The following is a 26,661-nucleotide window of genomic DNA, read 5'->3' on the forward strand; positions in this document are numbered from 1 at the left end:
AAAGACTAAAATAGATTCTTTAATTTTAAGCACTAACTTTTTTTTGGAATGCTGATAGCTTATCTTTGAAAATCTGATATGTTCTTACATGAACGGATTTTTGTAGATATGAGTTTTGAAACATTTCAGTGTACGTATTATTCCAAAGCAGCCCCACCAGCACACGGTTGATACTCACCACCACTTTTCCTTTATGAGCTTTCACTGTTGCTCCAAACCATTGATTCGATTTAAACTCTATAGGCTCCTTGGTTCCATTTACTCTGATCTTTCTGTTGTCTGACAGGGAGAACATGGATTGTTAATAATTTGTAAAACGTGGCAGCCAGCTAAAATATGTGATAATAAATTTACCCATTTAAAAACATTTTTAAAAATGTCATACACCTGGGGGGTCCTTTTTGACTAAGTCTAAGCTAGACTTTTCACTTAGAAAAATACCAATCAAATGAAAATACATATTTGAACATGACATTTCACAACTTAACTTTAAAAAAGCAATTTTTTTAATGACTTACATTTTCAGGGATAACTACTGTAAACTTGATGTAGAGTCTGACAGTCTTGAATCTACACTTTTGTCATTGGTTTGCCAGATGGAAGACCAAACATTTATAACTGCTCTAAGGAATTCCAAACCTTTTCTGATAGTGAAACTACTTGGAACCTCCATGCTCCAGGAAGCACAGCTTTCTCAGCACGGTTTAGCAGGAATCTGCTTAAAGGACTCCAAGTTCCTGGTTTTTAACTGGGTAACATGTGTCCACTCAGTCACAGAAAATAACACCTCTACACAGTTTTATCCGCACTTTGCAGATGTCAGCATGAGGGGGACCATCTGGGTGGAAATTCAACCCAATTACGACACACTTCAGGTCTTAATAAAAAGCAGATATCTTTTCTTTCACTCCTGATTCCCAGTCGACATATCTCCCATGTGGTTCTAACCGCATGGTTCTAACTGAACTTCATCAGTAACAGCTAATGAATTTCAAAAGACATTTGTACCAGGGCATCTTATTTCTATGTGTTCTCTTTGGTGTGCATTTTGTTTTTCCTCCTTGACTCTATAATAAATGCATTACAAATGAACTTTTAACCTCTATTAAGGGAGGCCAAAATATACACGCAATTAATATTCAGTTGAGTTTACATATGATTACAGACTTTTCAAGAAAGAACAAATTGTATATACTTAGGTCTTAACCTAAAATTTATGCTTTGACATGTTAGTAGGAAATTCCAAATTTCCTTCTTTAAAATCTTATGCTTTTGATGTTTCTGGACTTTTAAAAAAGAAAAAACAAGTTCTGGAAATCCTCACCCAAAATGCACACAACTGGCAAAGAACTGGAGCACCTTACAGATTAGAGCATAAAAATGAAAATATAAACATTCCTATTTGCATCTAGGCAAGAAGATCGTAGACCTCAGAGAGAAAGGATCTTGTCACCCTGCACTGGGTGATCTTGGGCAATTCATTTAATCTTCTGCAGTTTTAATTTCTTCTCTAAAATTAGGTTGAAAATACCTCCCCCTTTCCTCTTTCACAGGTGATCAAAGTCATAAAGATCACATAGGTAATGTGGAAGTACTTTATAAGCTGAGAATATACTACAGAATCTTGCAGCAATACAACCCTTTAAAAATCTCTCTTAATTAGAAACCTGGAAACTCAACCTAAGTACAAGAATTAGAAGGGACCTCACAGACACACAAGTCAATGTTCCAAATTGGCCTTCTGCTAGAGAAAATGATATGACTCTACCTTTGTGGTGCCTAAGGCATCTTTTCTGCTATTATAAGGTTGAACTGTGTAATAACTTGATTAAAAGTGTAAATTGTGGGTTATTTTCCAGCAACAAATTTCTTCGAGACCAAGAATACAAATGAACGGACGTCACTAATTCCATCCCTAATCCAAGGATTACAAAAGAGAATAATCCCACTGTCCCAGGTCTCTCTTTACTGAAATGAGTTGTGATCTAGGTGTATCCTCCTTACCTTGACCTTTGAGGTGGACAAGTCATCTTTTTTTTTTTTGGACGTGCCACGTGGCTTGCGGGGTCTTCGTTCCCCGATCAGGGATCGAACCCATGACCCTGCAGTGGAAGCACAGCGTCCTAACCACTGGACCACCAGGGAATTCCCAAGTAACCTTTTAAAAATTCTATTTTATTATTTTTATAAATTCACTGATGTAAATCTAATATTATAATGTCATAAAATTCAAATGAGTAACATATATTTGGGTTGATTGTGAAAGTGACCTTTCCCTAATTTCTCACCTTTCTTTTCTGAACAAGATTCTTTCATGCCAAACAACCCAACACAGGGCTTAGTCCTGTGCACACTGGTGCTCGATGAACAGGGAATGTTTTTGATTCGATTTGATCTGATCTTTCCTGAAAACAACCTCCTGTAAAAACTCAGCACAATTTCTGTCCTTCTAAGCTCTCCTTGGTATGGCAAAGGGCTGAGAAGCTGGAACCTACATTTTCCAGACCCTCTTACAAGTAGGATTCTGGTTGAATGAGAGGCTCATGGAGAGATCTGGAAAGAGGAGAAGATGGAGAAGCCATTATTTTCTGGCAGCAACTATAAGCACGCATGGGGGCATCAGTAGCTGCAGGTGTGATGTTCTTCCTGCAGCTCTCAAGTATCCTTTGACAGTCATGCCTTTTTGGTGCTTCAGACCACTGAGATCAAGTCCTGAACTTCCAGATTTCTTGATCTGCAGGCAGTGACCTTCCTAGCTTTCACATACCCAGTCTTTCCAATAATCATATAAACCTCTCAGTCCTAATTATAATACTCAAAGTGGTTTCTGTTTCCTGACCAAACTCCCGTGATATGGACCAATGCATTTAGGATAGGACCACATGTCTTCTGGAACAGAAGGAAGGCACTGTGCATTGTCAACCCCAGAGAATTCTTGGAAGGGCCAGTGGTTCTGGGAGATGGTGGAGACCATTAGTTACTAAAGCAATTCTCTCCTTGGCATATCCCAAACTATGCCAAAAGCTAGGAAAAAGTTTTATAGTGACTGCATGTGATGTAAAGCTTTCCAAGTGCCAGAACACTATTAACAAAGTTAATAAATATAATCCAGGTGAATTTTTTTCAAGAGAAGAATCAATATATTTAATATGTAAAAGAGTTCCCAAATCAATAAGAGAAAAAGACTAAAATTCAATAGAAAAAGTTCTAAGGGTCTAAACAGGCATTGCAGGGAAGAAGAAATCAAATATCTCATAAATTCATGCAGAGATCCTGAACCTCAAATTAAAACCATAATGACTTAATACTTGTCACTTAGCAGTTTGGCAAAAAATATTAATAATCTCTGTTTTCAAGATAATAACTCAATGCAGCATTTTGGAAGGGCGATTTGCAACATATATCAAATTTTTAAATGTACATTTTTTTGAACAAGGAATTCAACTCCTAGGATCTTGTTCAATAGAAATAATTACACAAATGCTTTAAGATGCAATGTGAAGATATTTGCTGTCCTGGTTGTGACAGCAAAACTGAAACATCTTAAATGTTCATAAATAAGGGATTCGAGAAGAAATTCCTATTACCTATAAAATAGAGTACTATTCAACTATTAAAACATATATTGGGAGTTTGGAGTTGACATGTATACACTGCTGTCTTTGAAAGAAATAATCAACAAGGACCTACTGTATAGCACAGGGAACTCTGCTCGATATTCTGTAATAAACTAAATGGGAAAAGAATTTGAAAAAGAATAGATACATGTATATGTAGAACTGAATCACTGTGCTGTACACTTGAAACTAACACAACATTGTAAATCAACTATACTCTGATATAAAATAAAAGTTAAAAAAATACATATGCCAGATTTAGATGCATTGATATAGAATATTGTCTACAAAATATACTTTTCTGTTTTACCTTTTCTGAGGCTTTAAAAAAAAGTATAGAAAGGCACGAGGACTTCATATAACAAACACTTGTATTCCCACCAGGCAGAACTGACAATTGTTAAGTTTTTCACATTTGCAAACATCACATTACCCTTTGACATCTATCTCCAGTTCCATCCCCTCTTCATCCAGAGGTAGTCACCATCATGAATGTGATGTGTATACTCCCGGCCATTTAAAAAATAATGTCCATGAATAATATAGAACAGAGGTCTGCAGATACTTTCTATAAAGGACTGATAATAAATATTTCAGGCTTTGCATTCTCTATGGTCTGTCGAAACTACTCATCTCTGCCCTTGTAGCAAGAGCAGCCATAGACAATATGTTTTTAAAAATGCTCTTGGTTATGTTCCAATAAAACTTTACTTAGGGACAATGAAATTTGAATTTCATATAATTTTCATGCATCATTTAAATATTATTCTTTAAAAAAATTTTCCAATCATTACAAAATGTAAAAACTACTCTCAGCTTATAGGCATGCACAAACAGGTGGTGGGTCAGGTTTTGCTGTAGTTTTGCCAACGATTTACTATTGAGTATTCTTTGTGTGTTCTTTTTTTTTTAAATTTTTTTATAATTAATTTATTTTTATTTTTTATTTATTTAAGTTTTGGCTGCATTGGGTCTTCGTTGCTGTGCGCGGGCTTTCTCTAGTTGCAGCGAGCGGGGGCTACTCTTCGTTGCGGTGCGCGGGCTTCTCATTGCGGTGGCTTCTCTTGTTGCGGAGCACGGGCTCTAGGCGCACGGGCTCAGTAGTTGTGGCACGTGGCCTTAGTTGCTCCGCAGCATGTGGGATCTTCCTGGACCAGGGCTCGAACCTGTGTCCCCTGCATTGGCAGGCAGATTCTTAACCACTGGACCACCAGGGAAGTCCCTGTGTGCTCTTTTTAACTGAATAAAAGTGGTATTATACTATCTGTATGGAACAGCGTGTAACTGTGTTTAACATTCAATTTTATGTTTTTGGGAAATAACCTATGCTTTGATAATTAGATAGATAGATAGGTAGATAGATAGATAGATAATAGATCCAACTCACTCTTTGAAACTCCTGTAAGTATTGTATCTCATTAGATAGCCATCTGCATTTTATTTATCCATTCCATTTACACATGAACATTTAGGTTTCTCAGTTTTTCTACTACAACAAACATGTGCCCTGAGTATCCTTATATTCATCTTCATCTGCAGATGGAGAAGTGTTTCTCTCCGGCACCAGACTAGAAATGACATTGCTGGGTCATAGAGAATTATTATATCTGTTTTATCAGTTCTGCCAGTCCACCTCCAAAGTAGCCCCAATTTCCATGCACACTCGCAGGGCACGAGAGAGAGACTATCAGCTCTTGTCATCGTAGAGCTGTTAAATTTCTGCGAACCTGGACGACTATGAAATGGTCCTTCATTTTGTTCTGTTTTCATGTGCATTTCCCTGATAATTAGTAGAGTTAATCATCTTTTTATGCTTACGGACCATACACTTTTTTCTTCTGTGAATTGCTAGCTCATATCCTTTGTTCATTTCCTTGTTTGGTTATTAGTCTTTTTGATTAGAAGAATTCAGCATATATTCTGAGTACTGATTCTTTTTCCCACATATACGTTGTCAATATCACCTTCCGATTTTTGCTAGTCTTTTAACTTTACGAGTATTGTCATCCATCTGGAATGTTTTTATATTGGACATGGCATGGGCATCTTACTTATTTTCAATATGAAAGGCCAGTGTCTCAACACCACTTACTGAACAATCCATCTTTTTTTTTGTTCCTTGGAGAGTTGTCATTCCACCTCTGCACTGGTACCTCCTGATGCGACTGGAAGGGCCCAGCATGATCTGGCCCCCACCACCTCCTCCTACTTTCCCAGCTCATTAAGCTTCAGACAACCACCTTTCTTTTTTTTAAGTCTTTATTGAATTTGTTACAATACTGCTTCTGTTTTACGTTTTGGTTTTTCGGCCATGAGGCTTGTGGGATCTTCGCTCCCCAACCAGGGATTGAACCCACACCCCCTGCATTGGAAGGCGAAGTCTTAACCGCTAGACCGCCAGGGAAGTCCCTACACCGCCCTTCTTGAACACGCCCAGCCTTTTCTGTCTCCTCATTGCATATACTCTCCCCACAGTTTTCTGCATGGCTCCCTCCTTCCTGTCACTCAGGGTTTAGCTCAAATGCCACTTCCTCTGAGACCCCCTTCCCTGAGCAGCTAGTTCACCCTACCCTAAGTCATTCTCTCCCGTTACCCTTTAGACTTTCCTTCATAGCACTTACCATTAACTGAGATGATCTTATTTCGTAGTTTGCCTGTTTACTGACCGTCCATTCCCTTCCAAATATACATGAATCCCGTGGACAGAGACGTTCTCTGCTTCACTGCTGTGTTCCCCACTTCTAGAACAATGCCTGACACATAGTGAGTCCTCCGGAAGAGTTTGCTGAATGAATGACCAAACTCCCATCTATTCATTCAGAAGCTTGCCTAGGATATTGTTCAGTATGATCCTTTAAATTCAAAATGTTCTGTGTGTGGGTGTGTAAGTGTATAGACACTGAACTGTTTGTGATGGTTCTCTCGAAGGCAGGGAGTGTACATGCTTTAGTGGCTTTTTGTACTTTAATTGTATATATTTCTGTGTTGTTTGAGTTTTTACAGTGAACGTTATTACGTCTATGATCTGAAAAAAGAAAACCTAGAGATAAAATCAAGACATCTGTAGGTCAACCTGAGAAATTTAGATGGTTGGTAGCAGTAAAACTGATTTGGCTTGTCTGACACTTCTGGGCTTTGAAGCCATCTCTCTTAATTGGTAGCTTTGGTCTCTGGGCAATCAGGGTATGAATCCCGGTGGGTGGCAAACCTACTAACATTCGGCTCCTTTTTCACGGGAATATTCATTTCTGAGCAGGAGTGAGTGAGGGAATGTAGAATATGGTGCACATATGGGCTACAAGCAGATTTTTCTAATCTTTTCACTGAGTAGAATGGGAGGAATTACAAGAAGTGAGGGTAGATCACCATGGGTGAGAGAGAAGAGCTGAGACTGACACAGGTGCAGCAAACATTTTGGCAGATGGGGTGGTTTCTGAAAAACTATAAAGTCCTCAGCCTTGTCCTGGAAAACAGTAAGTTTCCCTGTAATCTTCAGTCATTACTTCAAGTGCTTCACCCTAGGGATTTTTTTAAAGCTGTCGCAGGAGCTGTCCAGACATTTTTAATCAGGAAAAGGGGAAAGGAAATCTTTATATGTTTATTTATAATCTTTTCCTTCATCAGCGTATGCTGTAAATATTTCATTCAAATTGAAATTATGTATCTGAGAACAAGGAATACTCCTATGTAAAATTTAAAATAAAATATCGGTAGCCAGAGAACTCCTTGTCTAAAAGAAACAAATCCAAGAAAAGAATCTGGGTCAATTTTTATGTCCTGGAAAATTAAACTTCCAAATGTATGCCTCCTAATATTCCAAAACCACAATTAAAAGCCATGAAGGAATACCTCTGTAGCCTTCATACTCTTGATCATCTTACTGGGAATTTTCAAGTATTTAAGGAAATATCAGACTAATTCATTGTTTCATATAACGTTCAAAAAACGTGTTACTCTTTTTTCCCCCAGTTACACTGAGATATAATTGACATACAGCACAGTGTAAGTTTAAAGTGCACAGCATAACGATTTGACTTACGTATATTGTGAAATGGTCACCAGAGTAAGTTTAGTTAATACCTATCATCTCACATAGACACACACACAAAAAAAGAAAAAATATGTTCCTGATGATGAGAACTCCTAGGATTGAGTCTCTTAACAACTTTCATATATACTATACATATATATGTGTGTGTGTGTGTGTTTATGTGTATGTATGCATTATTTTATATATGTTAACTATAGTCATCATGGTGTATATTACATCCCTAGTACTTATTTATCTAATAGCTGGAAGTTTTTACCTTTTGACTCCCTTCTCCCATTTCCCCTTCTCCCCATCCCCCAGCTCTGGTAACCACAAGTCTGATCTCTTTTTCTATGAGCTGGTTTTTGTTTTTTTTTTTTTAGATTCCATACATGAGTGAGATCATACAGTATTTATCTTCCTCTGTCTGACTTATTTCACTTAGCATAATACCCTCAAGGTCCATTCATGCCAATGGCAGGGGTTCCTCCTTTTTAATGGCTGAGTAATAGTCCATTGTGTGTGCATGTATATATATACACATATATATAAGATATCTATATCTATCTTCTTTATTCATTCATCCATTGTGGACAGAAATATGTTATTCTGATTAAATAAACATTCTATATAACTGAGATTTATTATTTATATCATATATGTATACTGTATACAAATGTGTGCCTGTACACAAACACACACACAAACACACATGGGCATACTCGTTTTCCTGCCATTACCTAGTAGATCAGATCTAACTGTCCCGCCCTCCACCATGTAGGTCCCAGACCTCACACCTGATCTCCAGATATGGCGTTTCCTTCCATTCAGGCAGCTTCCTCTCTGTTCCCTATTGAGTCTTACTCCCAGACTTTGTACATGAAGCTTCTCTTACAAAATTCCACTCCTCCTTGTTTGTCAACTAATCCAAATCACTTTCTTAAAAACTGCTTTAAAATGTAGGGCCATGCTTGACAAATAGCCATTCACACATGGTTAAAAATCATGGAGGGACTTCCCTGGTGGCGCAGTGGTTAGGAATCCGCCAGCCAGTGCGGGGGACATGGGTTCGAGCCCTGGTCCGGGAAGATCCCACATGCCACGGAGCAAGTAAGCTCGTGTGCCACAACTACTGAGCCCACATGACACAACTACTGAAGCCCATGTGCCTAGAGCCCATGCTCCGCAACGAGAAGCCACCGCAATGAGAAGCCTGCGCACCGCAACAAAGAGTAGCCCCTGCTCGCTGCAACTGGAGAAAGCCCACATGCAGCAACGAAGACCCAATGCAGGCAAAATAATTAATTAATTAATTATTTTTTAAAAGTTAAAAAAAAAAAAAAAGAATCATGGAGAATATATGGGAGAAAATGTAGTAAAGAAATGCCAGTGATATAAAAAATGAAGTGAAATAAAATAACATGTAAGGCCCAAAACTCTTTTCAAATTGAAATTCTTTCAGATTATTGTTTTTAAAAATTCAAACAATATAAAGTAAGAAAACTTGTATAAAAAATTGTAGGGCTTCCCTGGTGGCGCAGTGGTTCAGAGTCTGCCTGCCAATGCAGGGGACACGGGTTCGAGCCCTGGTCTGGGAAGATCCCACATGCCGCGGAGCAACTAGGCCCGTGAGCCACAATTACTGAGCCTGCGCATCTGGAGCCTGTACTCCGCAGTAAGAGAGGCTGCGATAGTGAGAGGCCCGCGCACCACGATGAAGAGTGGCCCCCACTTGCCGCAACTAGAGAAAGCCCTCGCACAGAAACGAAGACCCAACACAGTCATAAATAAATAAATAAAATTAAAAAAAAAAATTGTAGAAAGTAGTAAGTGAAAGGCCACTGGAATCCCCCCCTCCCTGGACACACTCACTGTTGTTTTATAAACCCATCCAGCCATTCAGAGTTTGAGGCTTCTAGCTCATTCCTTTAGTTTAAGACATTTCTTTTCTGGAAATCATGAAGCTTTTATTTTAAATTGTATTTTTCATATCACTATTTAAATGTTTGGTTCCACACATAACTAAATAACTAATAAAGTTAAATGAGCTGAAAGTATGCTTTTAGAGTTCTAGTAACAGTGTTCATAAATATGGGTTTCGGACAGCACTAGTAAATATTGTATTACAATCTTCCTATTATATAGTTTTCCTGATCTAGATGAGAATATCAGTTTTATGCTACAATTATTTCCACATCTATATCGTCTTCTGGAGAAAGATCACGTTTCCAACTTCCTGTTTTTAATAACCAATAGGGCCTAGCTAGTGTTCCTCAGACATTTGTTTCTACATCATATAAAATCATTTAAGTGTTTTTCATGTGTAATTTGACGGAGGCCATATGTAAGGTTTGTTCTAGAAATACATATGGACTTCTGTTGGTATGATGCAAGTAATTTCTCGGGTGAGTGTTCTCATCTACGTGATGCAGCTAGAGGAGCAAATATCAAGAAATGAAAGAATCACGTCTCCAAGGGGAAATGAGACGCCAGCTGGGGCAGCTCAGACACAACACTCTGGCTCCTCGTAGGAAACACGCAAATCTGCAGGGCAGAGCTGGTTACAGGTGGGTGGTAGAGACTGAGATCTCAACTTTGACCTCACCTGCTACAACCCACCCCACCTCACATACGCTGGCTGGAATGGTTTTCCTTCCCATCTCACCCACCCCGAGACAGACACATGTGTGCGTGTGTGTGTATACACACACACACACACATTCACCCTTCACCTCTGACCTTTAATGATGCCCCCTCCGAGACGCTTTCCCAGCCACACAAAAAGTTCCCCCTTCAGTCAAGAACAAGAGCCCTCTTTTGCACACCTAAACCCTTTTACACTTTCTCCTGTTACAGCGCTTATCCCTCTGTTAGGGCTGCCAGGCACTAGTCTTCTCTTCCACTGGACTTGAACATTTCAAGCCCAGCGAGTACGTCTGTCTTGCTTGCTGTTTATACCTAGTAGAATGGCAGCCCCGTGAACCAAGCCAGAAGCTTGGAATGCATCCTTGACAACCACCAACCCTGCACCGCACCTCCTATCGCCACTCAGTAACCAATTGCTGCTGGTGCCTCCTTCTAGAGCTCTCTCAAGTCCATCTGTTTCTCTCCATTCCTGTGCCACTTCCCTGGGGTGACTCCCATTTCTTTAGCCTCAGTGGCTGCAGTGGTCCCCTACCTGGTTTCCCTTCCTCCAGGCTTGTCACCTTCAAATGCATTCTCCGTCCTGACACTAGAGTTCTTTCTAAAATGCCAAAATTCTTAAAACCAGCCATATCCCACCCTTATCTTGCCAGCATCAACATTTCATGCCATTCCGAGCCATAGTGATCTTCTTTCAGCTCCTTGAATTTTTCACACTTTCTCTCATCTCTAGATTTTCTCACACTTGGAATAATTACCTGGGATCAAATATCTTGGCCATCGACATAGCTGGGGAAATGAGAACTCTTGACTTAACTTATATGTCACCTTCCAATTGTGAGGAGAAGAGCATGCTTCTCTGTTCGGGGCCCCAAAATGTATTTGCTTCAAGAAATCATGAAAATCTCTCAGCATGGGAATCTCAGCAAGCAGACTGAATGACATAAATCTCTTCACTATGACCTCAAAGCAATACTTTTAAATACAGGATATGATTGGGTTCCAGGATGAAGGTTATATAAACTTGCCTCCCTGTAGCACTTGAAAAGCTCCTGTTGTATGCTTGTATTTTCCTCAGGACCTCATCCCTGTTGCCAGAAGATGTGGTAAAAAGGGAACCAACCATCATCTAACAAAATGGTTCATTTTGTGGTTTTAAAAAAAAAAATCACCCGGCTTCCCTGGTGGCGCAGTGGTTGAGAATCTGCCTGCCAATGCAGGGGACACGGGTTCGAGCCCTGGTCTGGGAAGATCTCACATGCCGCGGAGCAACTAAGCCCGTGAGCCACTACTACTGAGCCTGCGCGTCTGGAGCCTGTGCTCCGCAACGAGAGGCCGCGATAGTGAGAGGCCCGCGCACCGCGATGAAGAGTGGCCCCCACTTGCCGCAACTGGAGAAAGCCCTCGCACAGAAACGAAGACCCAACACAGCCAAAAATAAAAGTATAAATAAATAAATTTTTAAAAAAAATCACCATTCCCAACATTACACAAAACAGGAACTTCAGCATTCAAACCTTCTGTTTCTTCAATGTATACTTAACGGAAGATTAATACCCAAGATGGAATTATCCTCTGGGAAATCTTAAACTCTACGCCAAACAAGTAGGACCATACTATAGGTTGAGCGGAGGCAAAATGTATTCCTTCCCCAAATAAATTCAGATTTTAAATAGGATTTATTGGGCAGTCCCTGTGCACTTTGTTGCTTAATGCATTCTGCCATTTCGCTGTTACTATTTACATTTTCTCCTTATCTCAACCTTCTGTGTCTACCTCCTCACTCTCAGCTGATAATCTTGCTTTTTATGTCACTGAGAAAATAGAAGAAATGAAAGAAGATCGTTTTCTTCCTTCTATTGCCAAACCCACAAACCCACTCTGGCTCTGCTTTCTCTGCTTTCTAAGGATGGACCGTCTCTGTGCTCCTCCAAGGCCAATCCCTCCATCTGTGTAAAGTCCCACCCATCCCTTTTCATCTACTCAGGAATCTGTTTCTGCTCATTCTCCTACTCTAATCAACATCATCATTTCCCTATCGACTGGACAATTCCTATTAGATTACAAACACGCTATCGTGTCTTCTTGATGATTACATTTCTGTGGTCTCACTTAGGGTGGAACTCCTTGGGATAAAATGGCTCTACAGACTTGCTGTCTCCTGTTGGTCTTCTCCCATTCTCTCCTGACACTCCTGCCACTGCAACTACTTTTATCAGCTGTCAGTCACTTTCTGTGACCAAATCAGATGTTCAAAGTTCACTGCAATGCACACGAATTTCTTCATTGGCTTCTTGACTTCTTTTGTCTAACCGGCCAGCGCCGCCTTCTTATCATTGTTTATACATCCTCCTCAATTCTCTGATTTTTCTTTAAATGTCAGGGACTCCAGGACTCTGTCTCAACCTTGACCTTTCCCCTCCCCTCCCCTTCTCTCTTCTCTTTGCTTCACTTCGCTTCTCCTCACTTCTTGTCTTCATTCACACCATCTCCCTAAGTCATGGCCTTAAATATCATCTACATACTTAAAACTTCCACATTTAAATCTCCAAACCTCTCGCCTGAACTCTGGGTTTATTTATCTAACTGCTCGCTTGACATCACTTGGATGTCTAATAAGCATCTCCAATTTCTCGTGTCTGGACTCAACTGGATATTTTCTCTAAGATTTGCTCCTTCCCCACTGTTTCCTTTCTCAGTCCCATTCCTCCAGTTACTCAGATCAAATTTTTCTCTTTCTTCTGTACCCTTCATCTGATCCATAAAGAAAATTCTACCAACTGCACTTTCAAATAAATCCCAAATCCAACCACGTCTCAACCCTAAGTGCTATCATTCAACCCAAACTGCACTTTTCTACCACCAGACGATGGGTCTGTCTCCTACCCCATCCCCTTGCTTCTGCTCTTGGTTGCCTACACGCTATTAAACCGATCCTTTTAAAAACATAATTCAAATTCTGTTACTTGTCTACTCAAAACCACCACTGGCTGCCCATCACTCTTAGAATAAAATCCAAAGTCCTGACTCTGGCTTTTAAGGTGCTATATAATCTTGCCTAGACCTGGTTCTCGGGCCTCATTTTCTATCATTCTTTTCTTGACTTACTTCTCTTTAACCCAGTGGCCTTTCTCCATTTCCCAAGAACACTATCCTCTCCGGACTTAACATTGACTCTCCTGCAACGTAGAACATTCCCCCTGCCCCATACCACACGGTTCCTTCCCTCACTTGATTTAGGCACGTGCTCAGACATCACCTCCTCAGTGAAACTTTCTCTGACCACCTCTGGTAAGCAAAATAATAGCCCCCAAGATGTCTCCATCTTAATGCCCCAAACCTGACTATGTTAGGTAGCACGACAAAGGAGAATTATTAAGGTTGCTAATCAGTTGACCTTAAAATAGGGAGATTACCCTGGATTATCTGGAGGGCCCAAAGTAATAACAAAGATCCTTTCATGTGAAACAAGGAGGCAGAAAAGGAGAACCAGAAACAAGGCAGTGTGAGAAGGACTCAGCCAGACAGTGTTGGCTTTGAAAATGGAAGAGGACCATGAATCAAGGAATGTGAGCAGCTTCCAGAAGCTGGAGAAAGCAAGAAAACAGATTCTTCCCCAGAGCTTCCAGAAGGAGCACAGCTCTGCCAACACCTTGATTTTAGTCCAGTGAGACCTATTTTAGACTTGGCCTCCAGAACTGTATGATAATCAATTTGTGTTGTTCAAAGCCACGAAGTACGTGGTAATTTGTTACAGCAGCAACAGGAAAATAATACCACAGCCAATCTAAAAGAGAAAGTGCACATGTGTGCATGCATGCGTGCACACACACACACACACACACACACACATACCGCTCTCTGTCCCCTTAGCCTTACCTTACTTTTTCTCAACTTGCCGCTGGCTATTCACTATAAATCCCACAAGGGTATGTTCATGGCCATAATTCCAGGGTCAAGGACAGGACCTGCTTGAAGAAAGTTACTAATGCTCCTCTTGTCCCTGAAATTTGATTTTACTGTTTGCTAACGCTAAGCTTTATTTTCAAGTCCACTGTTCCTTAAGAGAAAATAGTTGACCCTTGAACAATGCTGGGGATTGGTTCTAGGACTCACCAAGGATACGAAAAGCCTCAGATGCTCAAGTTCTACAGTCTGCCCTCTGTAACCGCAGCTCTGCATCTGCAAACTCAACCATCCAAGGATCCTTTAATAATGTAGTATTTATTGAAATAAAATCCTCCTATAAATGGATTGGCACAGTTCAAATCCCTGTTATTCAAGGGCCAACTGCGTTTTGTAAGTAAAAATGAGTTAAAGTTAACCAAAGGGTGCTTTGAAGGAAAAAGACATTATGATTTAATAACATGTCACCCAAGGAGCCTGACTTAAAGGATGAAGGGTACTCAGACCTCCCAGACAATATCTGTGCCAAAGAATGGAGACCACGTGGAACAAGTTGAGAACTGATTGTCAGTATGAGTTTCACCCATATCTTCACATCTGTTGATAGAAACACCTTCGTTTCCTTGCCATGTGTCTGCTTCTTACCATAAATGTGGGGATTGGGACCATAGCCCCAAAGAACTATGCTATTTCAGCTCCCCCAAAAAAAGGTCCTGAAAAATAAGTCCATTAGAAATAGAAGAAAAACCTGTTTTCATCGCATTTGCAAAGACAACCTCTTGTATTGCATTTCCTTTCTAGTATTCTTTTAAAGGTTGTGCATAAACAATTTTGACAGGTGTGTGTAAATACACCAATCTACCACAAAGTGTTAGATATTCAAATAAGTTGGCCTGGCCAACCTCCTAGGCGTGCTTTGGTCTACCAAACGTGAGGAGAAGAAGTAAATGTCAATTCCAGGCGGAAGTTTTAAGAGACGATGTGCAATTTGCCACATGCCTTCCCAGTTAGAGTGACCTTGAAAGCACGTATCAATAAGGAGTCTCCATCAGCCTGGGTCTTTGGGTCACTTGAATAAGCAGAGGCTCCTCTCCAGTTCATATTAACCAGATAGTGTGAAAAAGCAATAAACCTTGTTGGTTTAAGCCAGAGATTTGGGGTTATTTGATACTACAGTAATCCCTAGGCACTCTTTGGCTTAAGAAATGTGAGGAGAAATGACTGTTGAAAAATATTCTATCCTATGGATCCAACAGGTTTCTTTTGTTCATGAATTCTCAGTGCCTTTTCAAGGAGACTATATATCGTAAGTCTCAAAGAAGATGTGATGGTTAATTTTGTGTGTTAACCTGACTGGATCATGAGATGCCTGGATATTGGACTAAACATTATTTCTGGATATGTCTATGAGCGTGTTTCTGGATGAAATCAGCCTTTAAATAGGTGGACTCAGTAAGGCAGTTTGCCTCCACAAACAGCTCTCTTATTCTAAAAGGCTCTAGAAACTGTCATGTCAGACCACCAAGCCTATGTTTCTACTGATGTAGGAGCAATCTAGAATGAAAACAGGTGATACACTGCATCTTCTTATTTTTACACATATAACTGTCATTGAAAACACCCTTTGTCTTCAGTATTTTGAAGCATAAACACCTATACGTAAATAAGTACATTTCTAAACTACTCTGCCACCTACACCCAAGACAAAAGAGGAAGCAACTAAGATTGCTTTCAGCTAATACAGAACCTGAATTGTGGTTTTCCATTGTTAATCTCCATAACACTTCCGTGTACTCAATAATTTCATTTAGAAATTTTTGCGTGTTTCATTTTATCATTATTTTTCCTGATCATAAATAAATACCTGTTCATGGTTTTTACAAATAAGTAATAAATGCACTAGAAAAAGAAGAAAAAAAAACCAGTTTTAATTACATTTCCCAATAGCGTCTCATTGCCTATCTCCTCTCGTACTCTTCTACAAGTTGTAGACATAATTTTAAATTTTATTTTTTTCACTTTTTTTTTTAATAAATTTATTTATTGTTGGCTGCATTGGGTCTTTGTTGCACGTGGGCTTTCTCTAGTTGCGGCGAGTGGGGGCTACTCTTTGTTGCGGTGCGTGGGTTTCTCATCGTGGTGGTTTCTCTTGTTGCGAAGCATGGGCTCTAGGCGCGTGGGCTTCAGTAGTTGTGGCACACAGGCTCAGTAGTTGTGGCTCGTGGGCTCTAGAGCGCAGGCTCAGTAGTTGTGGCGCACAGGCTTAGTTGCTCCGCGGCATGTGGGATCTTCCCAGACCAGGGCTCGAACCCGTGTCCCCTGCATTGGCAGGTGGATTCTTAACCACTGTGCCACCAGGGAAGTCCTCACTTAATATTAAAACAAAAGCATTTCCCCATTTTAATCCTGATTCTTGGTAGGCTTAATTTTTTTATGGTTCTATAATACCCAATTGTGTGACTTATACCATCATTTACGTGAGACACATCCATATGTAGGATGTTTGAAAATGTTAGTTTTTTAGTGTTATGCCCCTTTTCTTCTAAAAAAGGATCTGCAGCAACTTTAGAATTAATTTTGAAACATATTTTCCACTGGGAATTGTAGAAAGAGAGAAGCCAGAAAAATACCAGAAAATCGTTCCTGGAAAATAAGATGTTCTGGGTGGTTAAGAGAGAGGCACCAGGACATGGGCTCAGGGTAAGTGGGGACACGGGTGTACGTAATAGATGCCGAGAGGTAAGCTGTGCCATGACGTATTATGGAAACCATATGGTAAGAGGCAGGGGTGGCTTACGCCAGAGGCACGTGGGCAAATCATGGGGAATGACAACAGACCGATCTGAAATGGAGCCATAACCTGCCTGGGGGGAGTTGGCTCTGACCCAATACACCTCGGGTAAGATTGCTGTGTGTAACCTGGGCTGTGTAGGGTCCTTGCATAAACCTATTCCTGTAGCAATGGTGTGTGCCCTTCTCTCTCATCTCTCTCATCGAAATCAGGGCAGATTGATACAGAGGCTTTTGCAATATCATACACAAATCTGTGGCCATATGTCAAATATCAGAGCTTAAGTATAAAATTGACCTAATGTTAATAAGTTAATGCTCTGCAGTGCAGTTATACTGCTTTTGATTACTACAATAATGTGTTTGAAGTAAGACCTCCTTAGTTTAATGATGATCAATGAGAGGTCCCATGCCTGAATTTCAGCAAGGATATGAGAATTACTAAGTATGATGCTTCGTTGCAAAGATTTATTCTGATTCAACATGTTTCCATTCACAGTTTTCTTGCCAAACACATTCGGAATATAGTATTCTTTATTTAAACAATGTATAGAAGGTCTGACGATCTGACACATTGTTTGCCCCTATTTGGGGGCAGTAAGGTGACTTACTTAGCTTTTCAGGGATGTGTCCTTATACTTCCAGCTATTATTACATCAGACCTTCCTGTAGTCGAAGAGTTTAAGCCCACATGCTTATAGCAATGGCCATGCTCCATAATGTTTTTTCTTTCTTTTTTGGTTTTATTTACACGCAGTACAATTCACTCTTGGTGATGTACAGTTCAATGAATTTTGATAAACACATACCATCATGGATCCACCATCACAATCAAGATGCAGGAAGTTCCATCAGCTCTCCAAATTCCCTTGGTCTTCCCCGTTGGAGACAACCCCTCTTTCCTACTCCTAATGCCTGGCAACCATTTCTATAAAGACATATTTTTATAATCTATGCTTTACTTCTACTAAAGCAAGTAAAAGGGTAAATGATCACTTTGGCCAGTGTCTGTGGATCTAGAAGAATTTCTCCACTTGCAGACCTTTGGGTCTAAATCTCAGAGATCCAGGAGCTGGCCTTTCTGCAGGGCTGGAGACGAGCCCCATTCCCTCCCAGCTGGTCTGAGAGCTGCCTGGCTGAGGTCCATAACAGAGCAACACCGGTGTATTAGGTAGAATGTTTAAAGTATAAATTGCTTATTTGTGCATCACGATTTGCTTATCTACCTTAAATCCCCATATAATGTAACCCAGAATCGAAACTACTTTTAATCTATTTTAGCATTTCATTATACACGTACACCTTGCTTGATGCACTAAAATGTTATGTGAAAATGTATTTGAACTGAATTCTGAAAATTAAATATTTTTAAAGTGAGCGCTTTTAAGAAGATCAATAATTAGTTTTTTTATCTCTCTTCCTCAAAAATCCATGTTTGTGTATCTGGATGGTGTCCATCAGGGCACTGCTTAGCTGAGCTTGTTAGAAATGTCAGCAATTCCCTTCATCAACACAACTCACAGATACAGGACTCTGTACACGACAGGTAAAGTTTGAACTCGCACATCACACCTGGCTGGCTTCAATGTGCCAGTGCGTTTTTCTTGCCTTCACAACAATTTCAAGACAATTTCCTACGTTCCTCCCAGAATGCTGCAGCTGCTGCATGGATTCTTCCTGCCAAGAGCCTGGACGCCTGTTGCATCACACACACGTCCAGCTTCTTGAAGGAATTTTGCAGATTAAGCAACAGGCGCCTAACGCACATTCTACTCAACTAGCCGTAGAGCAGATCTGTTTCCCATTTCTAGTTGGACTTTCAAGGACTTCCGTTTTCTAATTGCTTCCTCCGGTGCTGTGAGCTGTGGGGACCGCTCCCCCTTCACTTCTCATGTCAGGACTTCGATGGCCATTGCCTTTTGTCACATGAAAGTTAGAGCCAACTGCGAGAAGCTGAGGGATGTTGGTTGCATCTGTTGGGCCAGCCTGTCAGTCATGGAAGCCATCATGAGCTGCTTCTAGAATAAGTGAGCCTTCCAGCTTAATCACCCCTGATGACTCAGCGGGATCAATAATTAGCAGAGTAAGCTTTCTGCCCTAATCTGTGTGTGTGTGTGTGTGTGTATACATATATATATATTTTTTTTTCATGTGTGTGTGAGAAGCAAAACTTACCCTAACTCTGGCAATATTAATTCTTAAAAGGAGCAGGTTATCTTTGGGCTGCCTTCCGCCTTTTTTGTTTTTTCCACTTTCAGTTGAACTTACTGGAGTCCAGATATCTGCTATCTCTGAGTTCTATCACCTTGGTGTTATCTCCTCTGTCATTTACTGGGATAGCTCTGCCCTGCATTTGCCTTTGCTTTGTTCCTGAACAAAAACTGGTTTCTTTCTGAGGAGGTTAGAAAAGCAAGACTTATGTGACCAATATGTTTCCCAACCCTCACATGAGAAAAAGGGCACACCCAATGCTATGGAAAAACAACCCTGTACCAGTCACAGCGCCAGATGCTTTAAGCTGCTGCTTATTGTGGGCTCACTCGACATGAAATGAAAAATAAAACAGACCCCTGCCCGCCCCTCCACCCCCAACAAAGGCTTCCGGGCTCGAAGCTAAAACACAATTCCGAAAAAAATCTTACCATTCTAGAGCTTTGAAATACCCTAACCAAATTGTCTTCCATTTTAAGTTTTTCTTTTTTCTTTCTTTCTTTCTTTTTTTTTTTTTTGGAACACAAAGATGCTAAATTAAGGCCAGGCAAATTCTGGTAGTCTTTCTCAGATGACTTCCAAATCTCAATGGTACCTCCCACCTCTTCCTGTTCACTCTTTAAGTGGGTCTCTAACTGGGAGTGTTCCCAGCTATTTGCCCCTCCCTGATTACTAATGCTGTGATGATTATCATCATTATTAGCACATGCAATTATCTTTCACTGCAAAAGGTTGCATTCGAGCATTTAAAACAATCAAATATTTGTGTACTATGCTTTTGTTACCACTGTTGCAATTTGCCTTTTCATCATTCCAAAGATGGAGTGTCTGTTTCATTCTGTCTCATTCACCCTTCTTCTAGCTGGAGAGCTGTAACCTAGGAGTTTTTATGTAATCCACACATAGGTTTGGAAAACGTAGGAAGAAGAAAAACAATGAACCTTGGAGTAGATTTAGAAAGGAGAGGCATGAATTTGGCAGATGCGATGTTTTACATTTAAGACGTGGGCACAGTTTAGAGGCAAAAGTGGAAGAAATCAGTTCGGTGATGGGGGAATTTTATTCTAGTGAAGTAAGAGGGAAAGCCAGGAGGGAGCTGAGAGAAGGACATTTTTGGAGCCACTTGATTTTGTGCAGAGCAGGAAAATTATCTACCCTTTTCCCTCCCCACCACCATATGCTTCCTGAAAGTTTTCTTTTTTCATACTTGAAAGGACCACAGATTTTAATAGTATTCATACATTTGAAGTGCTAGGCAATTCCCAGCTTCCTGTATTTTTGCGTTTATGGTAAGTAATTTTTTAAAATCCAGGTTATAGGATAAAGTAAAAATAAAATAAATGACTATTTAATGAAAAAAATTTCAAACGCAAAGGCAGAAAGAAAAAAAAAAAGGCAGTTGACCTTAAATAAACTAAGGTTCAAGATCACAACCAGATTCACGGACTAAATTATAGGCCAGTCTCCCCCAGTGTCTAGGCTGAGAGAGTTTAGTAGGTTACCGCAGCGAGCATTAATTTATAGACACCCCCGGGGCCTGAACAAGTTGAAACAACATCATTAAAAGGTCAAATTTACTTAGAATGTCTCGAATTCAGATGTAATAGTAAAAGCAGACAGGGTGGAAGACAGAGACAGTCATGGTTCTCTGTACAAAGGTATATTTGCAATGTGATCTATATTGATGCCCGAGGCATCACACTCTATTATGTGCATCTCAGTTTGCGGGTGTCCAGCACTCAGAACCCCTACTTTGTCAAGCAGAGGAATTTTCTTCCTCTTTGGGGGAAACCTGCACATTGCTGCCCATGGGCAGAGGGTAGGACAAGAGGCAGCTGAGGGGGCATATACAACCCATCATTCCCACCAAGACAAAGGCTGTCTCTACGACCTCTGGTTTCCACAACCTTCTACCCAAACTGCTTTCCCCTTTCAGATCTTCTCTGGAGGATCATTTTAACTGGAACCTGTGACGGTAACTTTGGGGTGGGGAAGTGGAGGAGGGGGAGGGAAGGTGAGCAGTGCCTCAGCTCCATACGATCTAACCTTGAATTTGCAGTCTGTTTTGGACTAGCCCTGCATCTACTGTTTACCATTGTGTGGTCTTGGATGTATCTTTTAAACACCTTTGATGTCTGTTGCCTTACTCATAAAATGGGTTTTACATGGTCATTTTGTTGTATGGATTAGAAATAATGTGTATAAGTGACTGGTACATAGTAGGTGATGAATAAATGCAATGCATCTGGTAGCATTGACTGCAACACCCAGAGTCAGAATGCCTCTGTTTCTGCCTTTCATCTTTGGTTCCAAGATCATACTCTGCTCACAGAACTGACACTTGAACTGGAAATAGCTCTACAGGCTCCTGCTGTCCTTCCCTTCCTTTCACAGCTTTGCAGCAAATGGCATTCACTGGCAATTCCACCGTCTTGTGGCTCATGGATAAGGTCATTGGTAGAAATGATGTGTATGTAGTGTGCTGGCCCTCACTCAGTAGCAAACCCCTGAGCCACAGTCCTCTGATTCCTATTCCCCCACCCATTCTCAGGCCATTCCCAGTAGCAGCCCAGGTTCCTGGGCCCACAGTACCCCCTGATGGCTAAATGGGGAACTTTCTTTTCTCAGTCATTCTTATCTTCTCTCTCTGAAACTCCCCCAGGCTTTCACCGTTCACTGCTTTGTTCATTCCATCATAGACCATTCATTTCTTACAAATGTTGTGTGGCCTCCTATGCCTTGCTTTTTTTTTTTTTTTCATTTCTTGCTCAATTATTTCAGAAACATCCATCTCCCTCCCTGTTTCCCTCACTTTGTTCCACTTAATGAACCCTCAAGTTATGGCGATTATGGTTGCAAGTATAAAATACTAGGATGAATGCACCTCTCAAGAAAAAAAAAACCCCAGGGAATTCCCTGGTGGTCCAGGGGTTAGGACTCCATGCTTCCACTGCAGGGGACAGTGGGAACTAAGATCCCGCATGCCGTGAGGCAAGGCCAAAAAACAAATAAAAGAGAAAAAAAAAAACACATCCATTTAGGAGTGAAATAAGACATAGTTGTAGAACCAGCAGCATTAATCTCGAAAGCCCTTTGCGATATCCAGATGTCTTCCTGAGAACCTGTGCAAAAGGTGCCATCTACCCCCCTCTTTCTCCAAGGAACACTGATGTTTTCTCAACACTCATTATTTTCCTATTTATTTAATCGCCAAAATTGTACTAGTTTGTCCCCTACTGTTTCATTGCAAATATAATTCAGCTACAGTAAGGGTTAAGTGCATTCCTATGGGTTATTCTGGAAACCAAAGCACGATCTTTCAGCATTAGTTCTCTATGGGAAACTGAATTCAAAGCTCCAAACAGTTGCTTTAGAATGAACTTTTGGGAGATGCTGCCTATTGTAATTTAACATTGGAAATTTTTGGTTGGGAGTGGTCAGTTTTCAGTAATTCATATTGATGTCTGTATTCTCTGGTTTTCATTTGTTGAACGGTGACATCTACTGGGATGAGTACTTAGAAAGGTATTCAGGTGTGACTTATCCGGACAGATATTGATTCTTCCTTATCAAAGAGAAAATATACTAACCAGATCCTGATTTGATATGCTGATATGTTATGGGAATATTCTAGAAAGTTATTAAATTCATGTCCATGACTATAGATTGACTGTTGGTAAAAATACATCAAATGTCTCAAAATGCAAATGCTAATTTCCCTTAGCTTAAATTCAAGTATGCCAACAATTTATGTTTTTATTTATCAAGGCTTACATTTAAAATACTTTTTAAAATACAAATGATTTTGACGTGGATTAGTAAAATACCTTTAATTTTATGCTTAATTGTTCTGATTTAGGAAATTTATTCTCAAGCAAGAGGTCAGTAATTAGAAGCATCTAAAGTCCTGATTCAACAACTAATTGAAAGATTTCTTTCACAAATTAATATCAAGTGGTTTAATTTTTCCAGTTTCTAAGAGTTAGACTTTAAAAGTTTATAAAAATTGGTATGAAATAACTGAATTAGTCAATAAGATGGTAAATGAGCTATTGTGACCATATATAGACACATATGAAAAGCATAATTTTAAAGTGTTTTCATAAAATATTTCCTAGTTTGGTCATAATTCAAGCTAATACTTGCGTAGGAGTTTTTTCTTTGAAATGATTCCCATATACTTAGACCTGAAATTATTTTCTCCTTTAAAATAAAAACTGCAAACCAGTTAAAGTAACAGGTAAATACCACCCATCCAATTTCATCAAAATTCTGTGAAAATTGATGTCCTACATAAATTCTAAATGAATACTAATGTTACAATAATGAAGAATAGGTCATAAAATAGCTGTGTGGTGCAAAAGGTATTTTAATTGATTGTTCGTCAAAGAACATTATTTGAGTTGACACATTCACATTTTTCTGAAAAGAGGTGTTTTCTTCCTGATAATGTATACCTTTTGAATTCATAAAGTTTTGGAGGTACAAATTAAAACATTCAGTGTTAACGTTTTTGAAAGCATTAAGTTTAAATTGTTTTCTCAAGACCCAAGGAGAAAACACCAGAGGAAACATAACCAGCCTGAATTGTTTAAAATGTATTTTCCCTTTAATTAAATAAGAAACATCTGTCCAGGGATTTTGGAAATGAATGTAATCCATCCACACTCTGCCTGTACTAGTTTGCATCCAATGTCCGATATTTTGAAAGAAAATTCTTTCTTTCTGTAAAGAATTAAACAGCAACATGGAGTGATATCTGGGTCTGTAGCAGCTGACTCTTGCCTCCGGAGCTTGGGCACTGGAAATGCTAAGGATCTGTCTTTTCCCAGATTTGTCCTTGGGAAGTAACCAAATTCTCTCCGGAATCAAGGTTAGGGTGTAACATCTGCCTTTCTCCAAACCGACCACTCCCCCTGAAAACGCTTATCTCGGAAGAGTAAGGAAACAGCAGTTACCAGGATGCGCCCAAATACCCACGCTCACAATACCGTTTCCCCTCTGGGGTGCACTCAACATTTTCCTCCCCTTCACTCCGGCTTTAAAAAGCTGATTTCTCTAGGGACCTGCGCTGCCCACAACACAGACCCATCAGACAGGCCACATGAGCACAAAGAAAGTGGACAGTTGACTCCAGGATGGCTGTGGCTCTTTGAAACCAGGACCCGCAGTTGGGAATGACAAGTATCACTTACTGGTGGTGTCAAACGGTATCTGCCTGCACTGCACGGACCCCTCGGCGGGCCAAGGACAGTAGTAGACGGCTCCCCCTTCCACGATGTCTGGCTGGCTGGTGTTGGCTTTGGGCGCTCCCACCAAGACACTCGCTCTGCGCAAAGGGTTGGAGAGGAATCACTCCTTGGGAATCATAAACGTGAGCGCAGGCGACGCAGTCTCTGGAGCAGCCTGCCCACCGAGACTAGGGTCGGGGTCAAGGGCAGAAACGTGTTTAGGATGGAGACCGACCGTCAAACCTGATTTCCTCGCGGAAACCTATGGGCGTCTGAAACCTGGTTTGGAGGAGGGTGCAAATAGTCCTAATTCTTCTCTAGGTGGAGCTATGTATATAGTGAGTTGAGGGAAGAGGGGCGGGCGGGGGGGGGGGGGAATAGCCAAGGACAGAGCCCAGCTGCTTGTAGCAGACAGCACTTTCGCCCAGACCCTTAATGGTTACGGGCTACGTATAAACAGACCGTGTTGCGGTCGTGGTTTTCACTGGCTTGAGTCCGCTCGGTCCCGTTTCCCCCTTTGTACGACGCTGAAGTCTTTGTCTCGGGACCTCCCCGGGACCTTCGGATTCTAGGCAAGCGGCATGTCCCTAGCTCAAAGTTCACAAGGCACATCTAGCATGGAAGGCGAGAGAAGAGGCTGGTGGCGGGGAGCCGGACGGGACCCCCAGCGGGCAGCGCGATGGGCTCTCAGGATCGCCTGCCATCAGGCTGCGGGGACAGGCGCGGGTCCCCCGGCAGAGGGCCAGGGACCCATCCTGGGGCGGGGGGGGGGGGGGGGGCCCGAGCGCGCGGGGAAACTTACGTGCGAGCGGCAGGTACGTGGAAGTCCACCGCGTAGCCGAAGTAGCTGCCCTCGGGGCCGCCGTACACCGTAAACTGGTCCACGTCCAAGTTGAACGCCTGCGAGGCGGGCGACCACAGCACCACCAGCGCGGCCGAGAAGCAGCAGAGGGGCGCGAGGGGCGGCGCCCGGTTGCCCCGGGGACCGCGGCGGGCCCGGGCGGACATCGCCCTCCGCCCGGCCGGTGCTCACCGGGCGGCGGGAGCCGAAGACCCCGGCCGGGGAACGGCGGGCGTGGGGGGCTGGCGGTCCCCGATGCCCGCGGCCCGGGTCGGTGCGCGCGGCGCGTCCGCGGTGACAGCCCCGGGCGATCCTCCGCGCGTCCCCTGCGGTCTGCCGGCCGCCTGGTCCCGCGGCTCGGGGGGCTGGCGGAGGGGATCCGAGCCCTCCTCTGGCAGCGGGAGGGGCCGCGGCGCGGTCGGGGCGCCTCCTAGCGGCGCGTCCGCGCACTGCGGGCCGGAGCCCGCGACTCCCCGGCCGCCCTCGGTCCCGCTGGCGGCCGGCGCCTGCTTCGGCCGCCCGGCTTTCTACATCTCAAGAACGATCTGAGCCTCACACAGCCAAGTCAAGCCATTGCTTTTGGAAGCCGATCTCCCCTCTCCCCCGGCCCCCGCCGCATGGGGCGAGGGTTTACTCCAGTGTCTCCCAAATGGAAAACTGTGAAAGCGTACCCCAGCACGAGGGACGAGGCCAGACCAAGCCGGGATCTTTGCATCACCTCTGCAGCCTGAAGACCCTTTCAGGGTCGATGTGCGTTTGTTCGCCTGTGACTGAGAATGAAAGTTTAAATCCAACAATCCCCTCCTCCCCTACCTCTACCCGACCTCCCTGCCGAGGTAACTGATAAACAGAGCAATCCTGGAGATTTTATTTAGGTCTTTCTCAAAGGCACGTGGCGCACGTCAAGTGACTCGGCCCTATATGTCCTTGACCCTGTGTAATTGTGGTGAAGACTGGCAAAGTTGGGAATGTCGGAATTTCCAGTTTACCCCCAGCAGGGGTCGAGGGTGTAGGTTGGAATCAGCAGGAGGTCAAACTTCAGTTCCAATCCACCACCGGTGTTACTGATCTCTTTCTGTGTCTTCTGCTTGGGGTAGGGAGTGAAGGATGAGTAGGGGGAGAAGGCAGAACAGAACCGTGATGTAGAAGCCCTTACATAACATGTGGTCTTCCAGGGAAACAGGACTGATGGGGAAAGAGAGCAATTAAGCGTTAAACAGGGTGGCGCTGGGGTTTTATAGGTATAGAGACGGGAGAGGTGCGTAGGGTCTACAGTATTTTAAGGAGATGTGTTGGTAGATTTCAACAGAAACTTGAATATGAGGTTTGGCTTTGGACATTGTGGGCGTAGTAATTGAGGGAAGGTATTAAAGACAGAAAGGCTGGGATGAA

The 26,661-nt window shown here is 41.9% G+C and overlaps 1 protein-coding gene across 2 annotated transcripts in view; it reads right to left on the reverse strand.

Moving 5' to 3' along the window:
* The window catches only part of ITGA8 (integrin subunit alpha 8), a 187,594-nt gene extending 161,911 nt beyond the window's left edge, over positions 1 to 25,683 (reverse strand). The window contains exons 1-3 of one of the 2 annotated variants that reach the window (XM_068561963.1): positions 25,231 to 25,682; positions 24,393 to 24,526; positions 179 to 279 (exon numbers count right to left, since the gene is read on the reverse strand). In XM_068561963.1, coding sequence (XP_068418064.1) covers positions 179 to 279; positions 24,393 to 24,526; positions 25,231 to 25,436 — 441 coding nt within the window. In that variant the 5' untranslated portion in view covers positions 25,437 to 25,682. Of the gene's footprint in view, positions 1 to 178; positions 280 to 24,392; positions 24,527 to 25,230 lie in introns of both variants that reach the window. The other variant, XM_068561966.1, reaches the window with a different exon arrangement.
* Positions 25,684 to 26,661: the final 978 nt, after the last annotated feature.

Source organism: Eschrichtius robustus, chromosome 1 (assembly GCF_028021215.1).
Source record: "Eschrichtius robustus isolate mEscRob2 chromosome 1, mEscRob2.pri, whole genome shotgun sequence".
NCBI lineage: Eukaryota > Metazoa > Chordata > Mammalia > Artiodactyla > Eschrichtiidae > Eschrichtius > Eschrichtius robustus.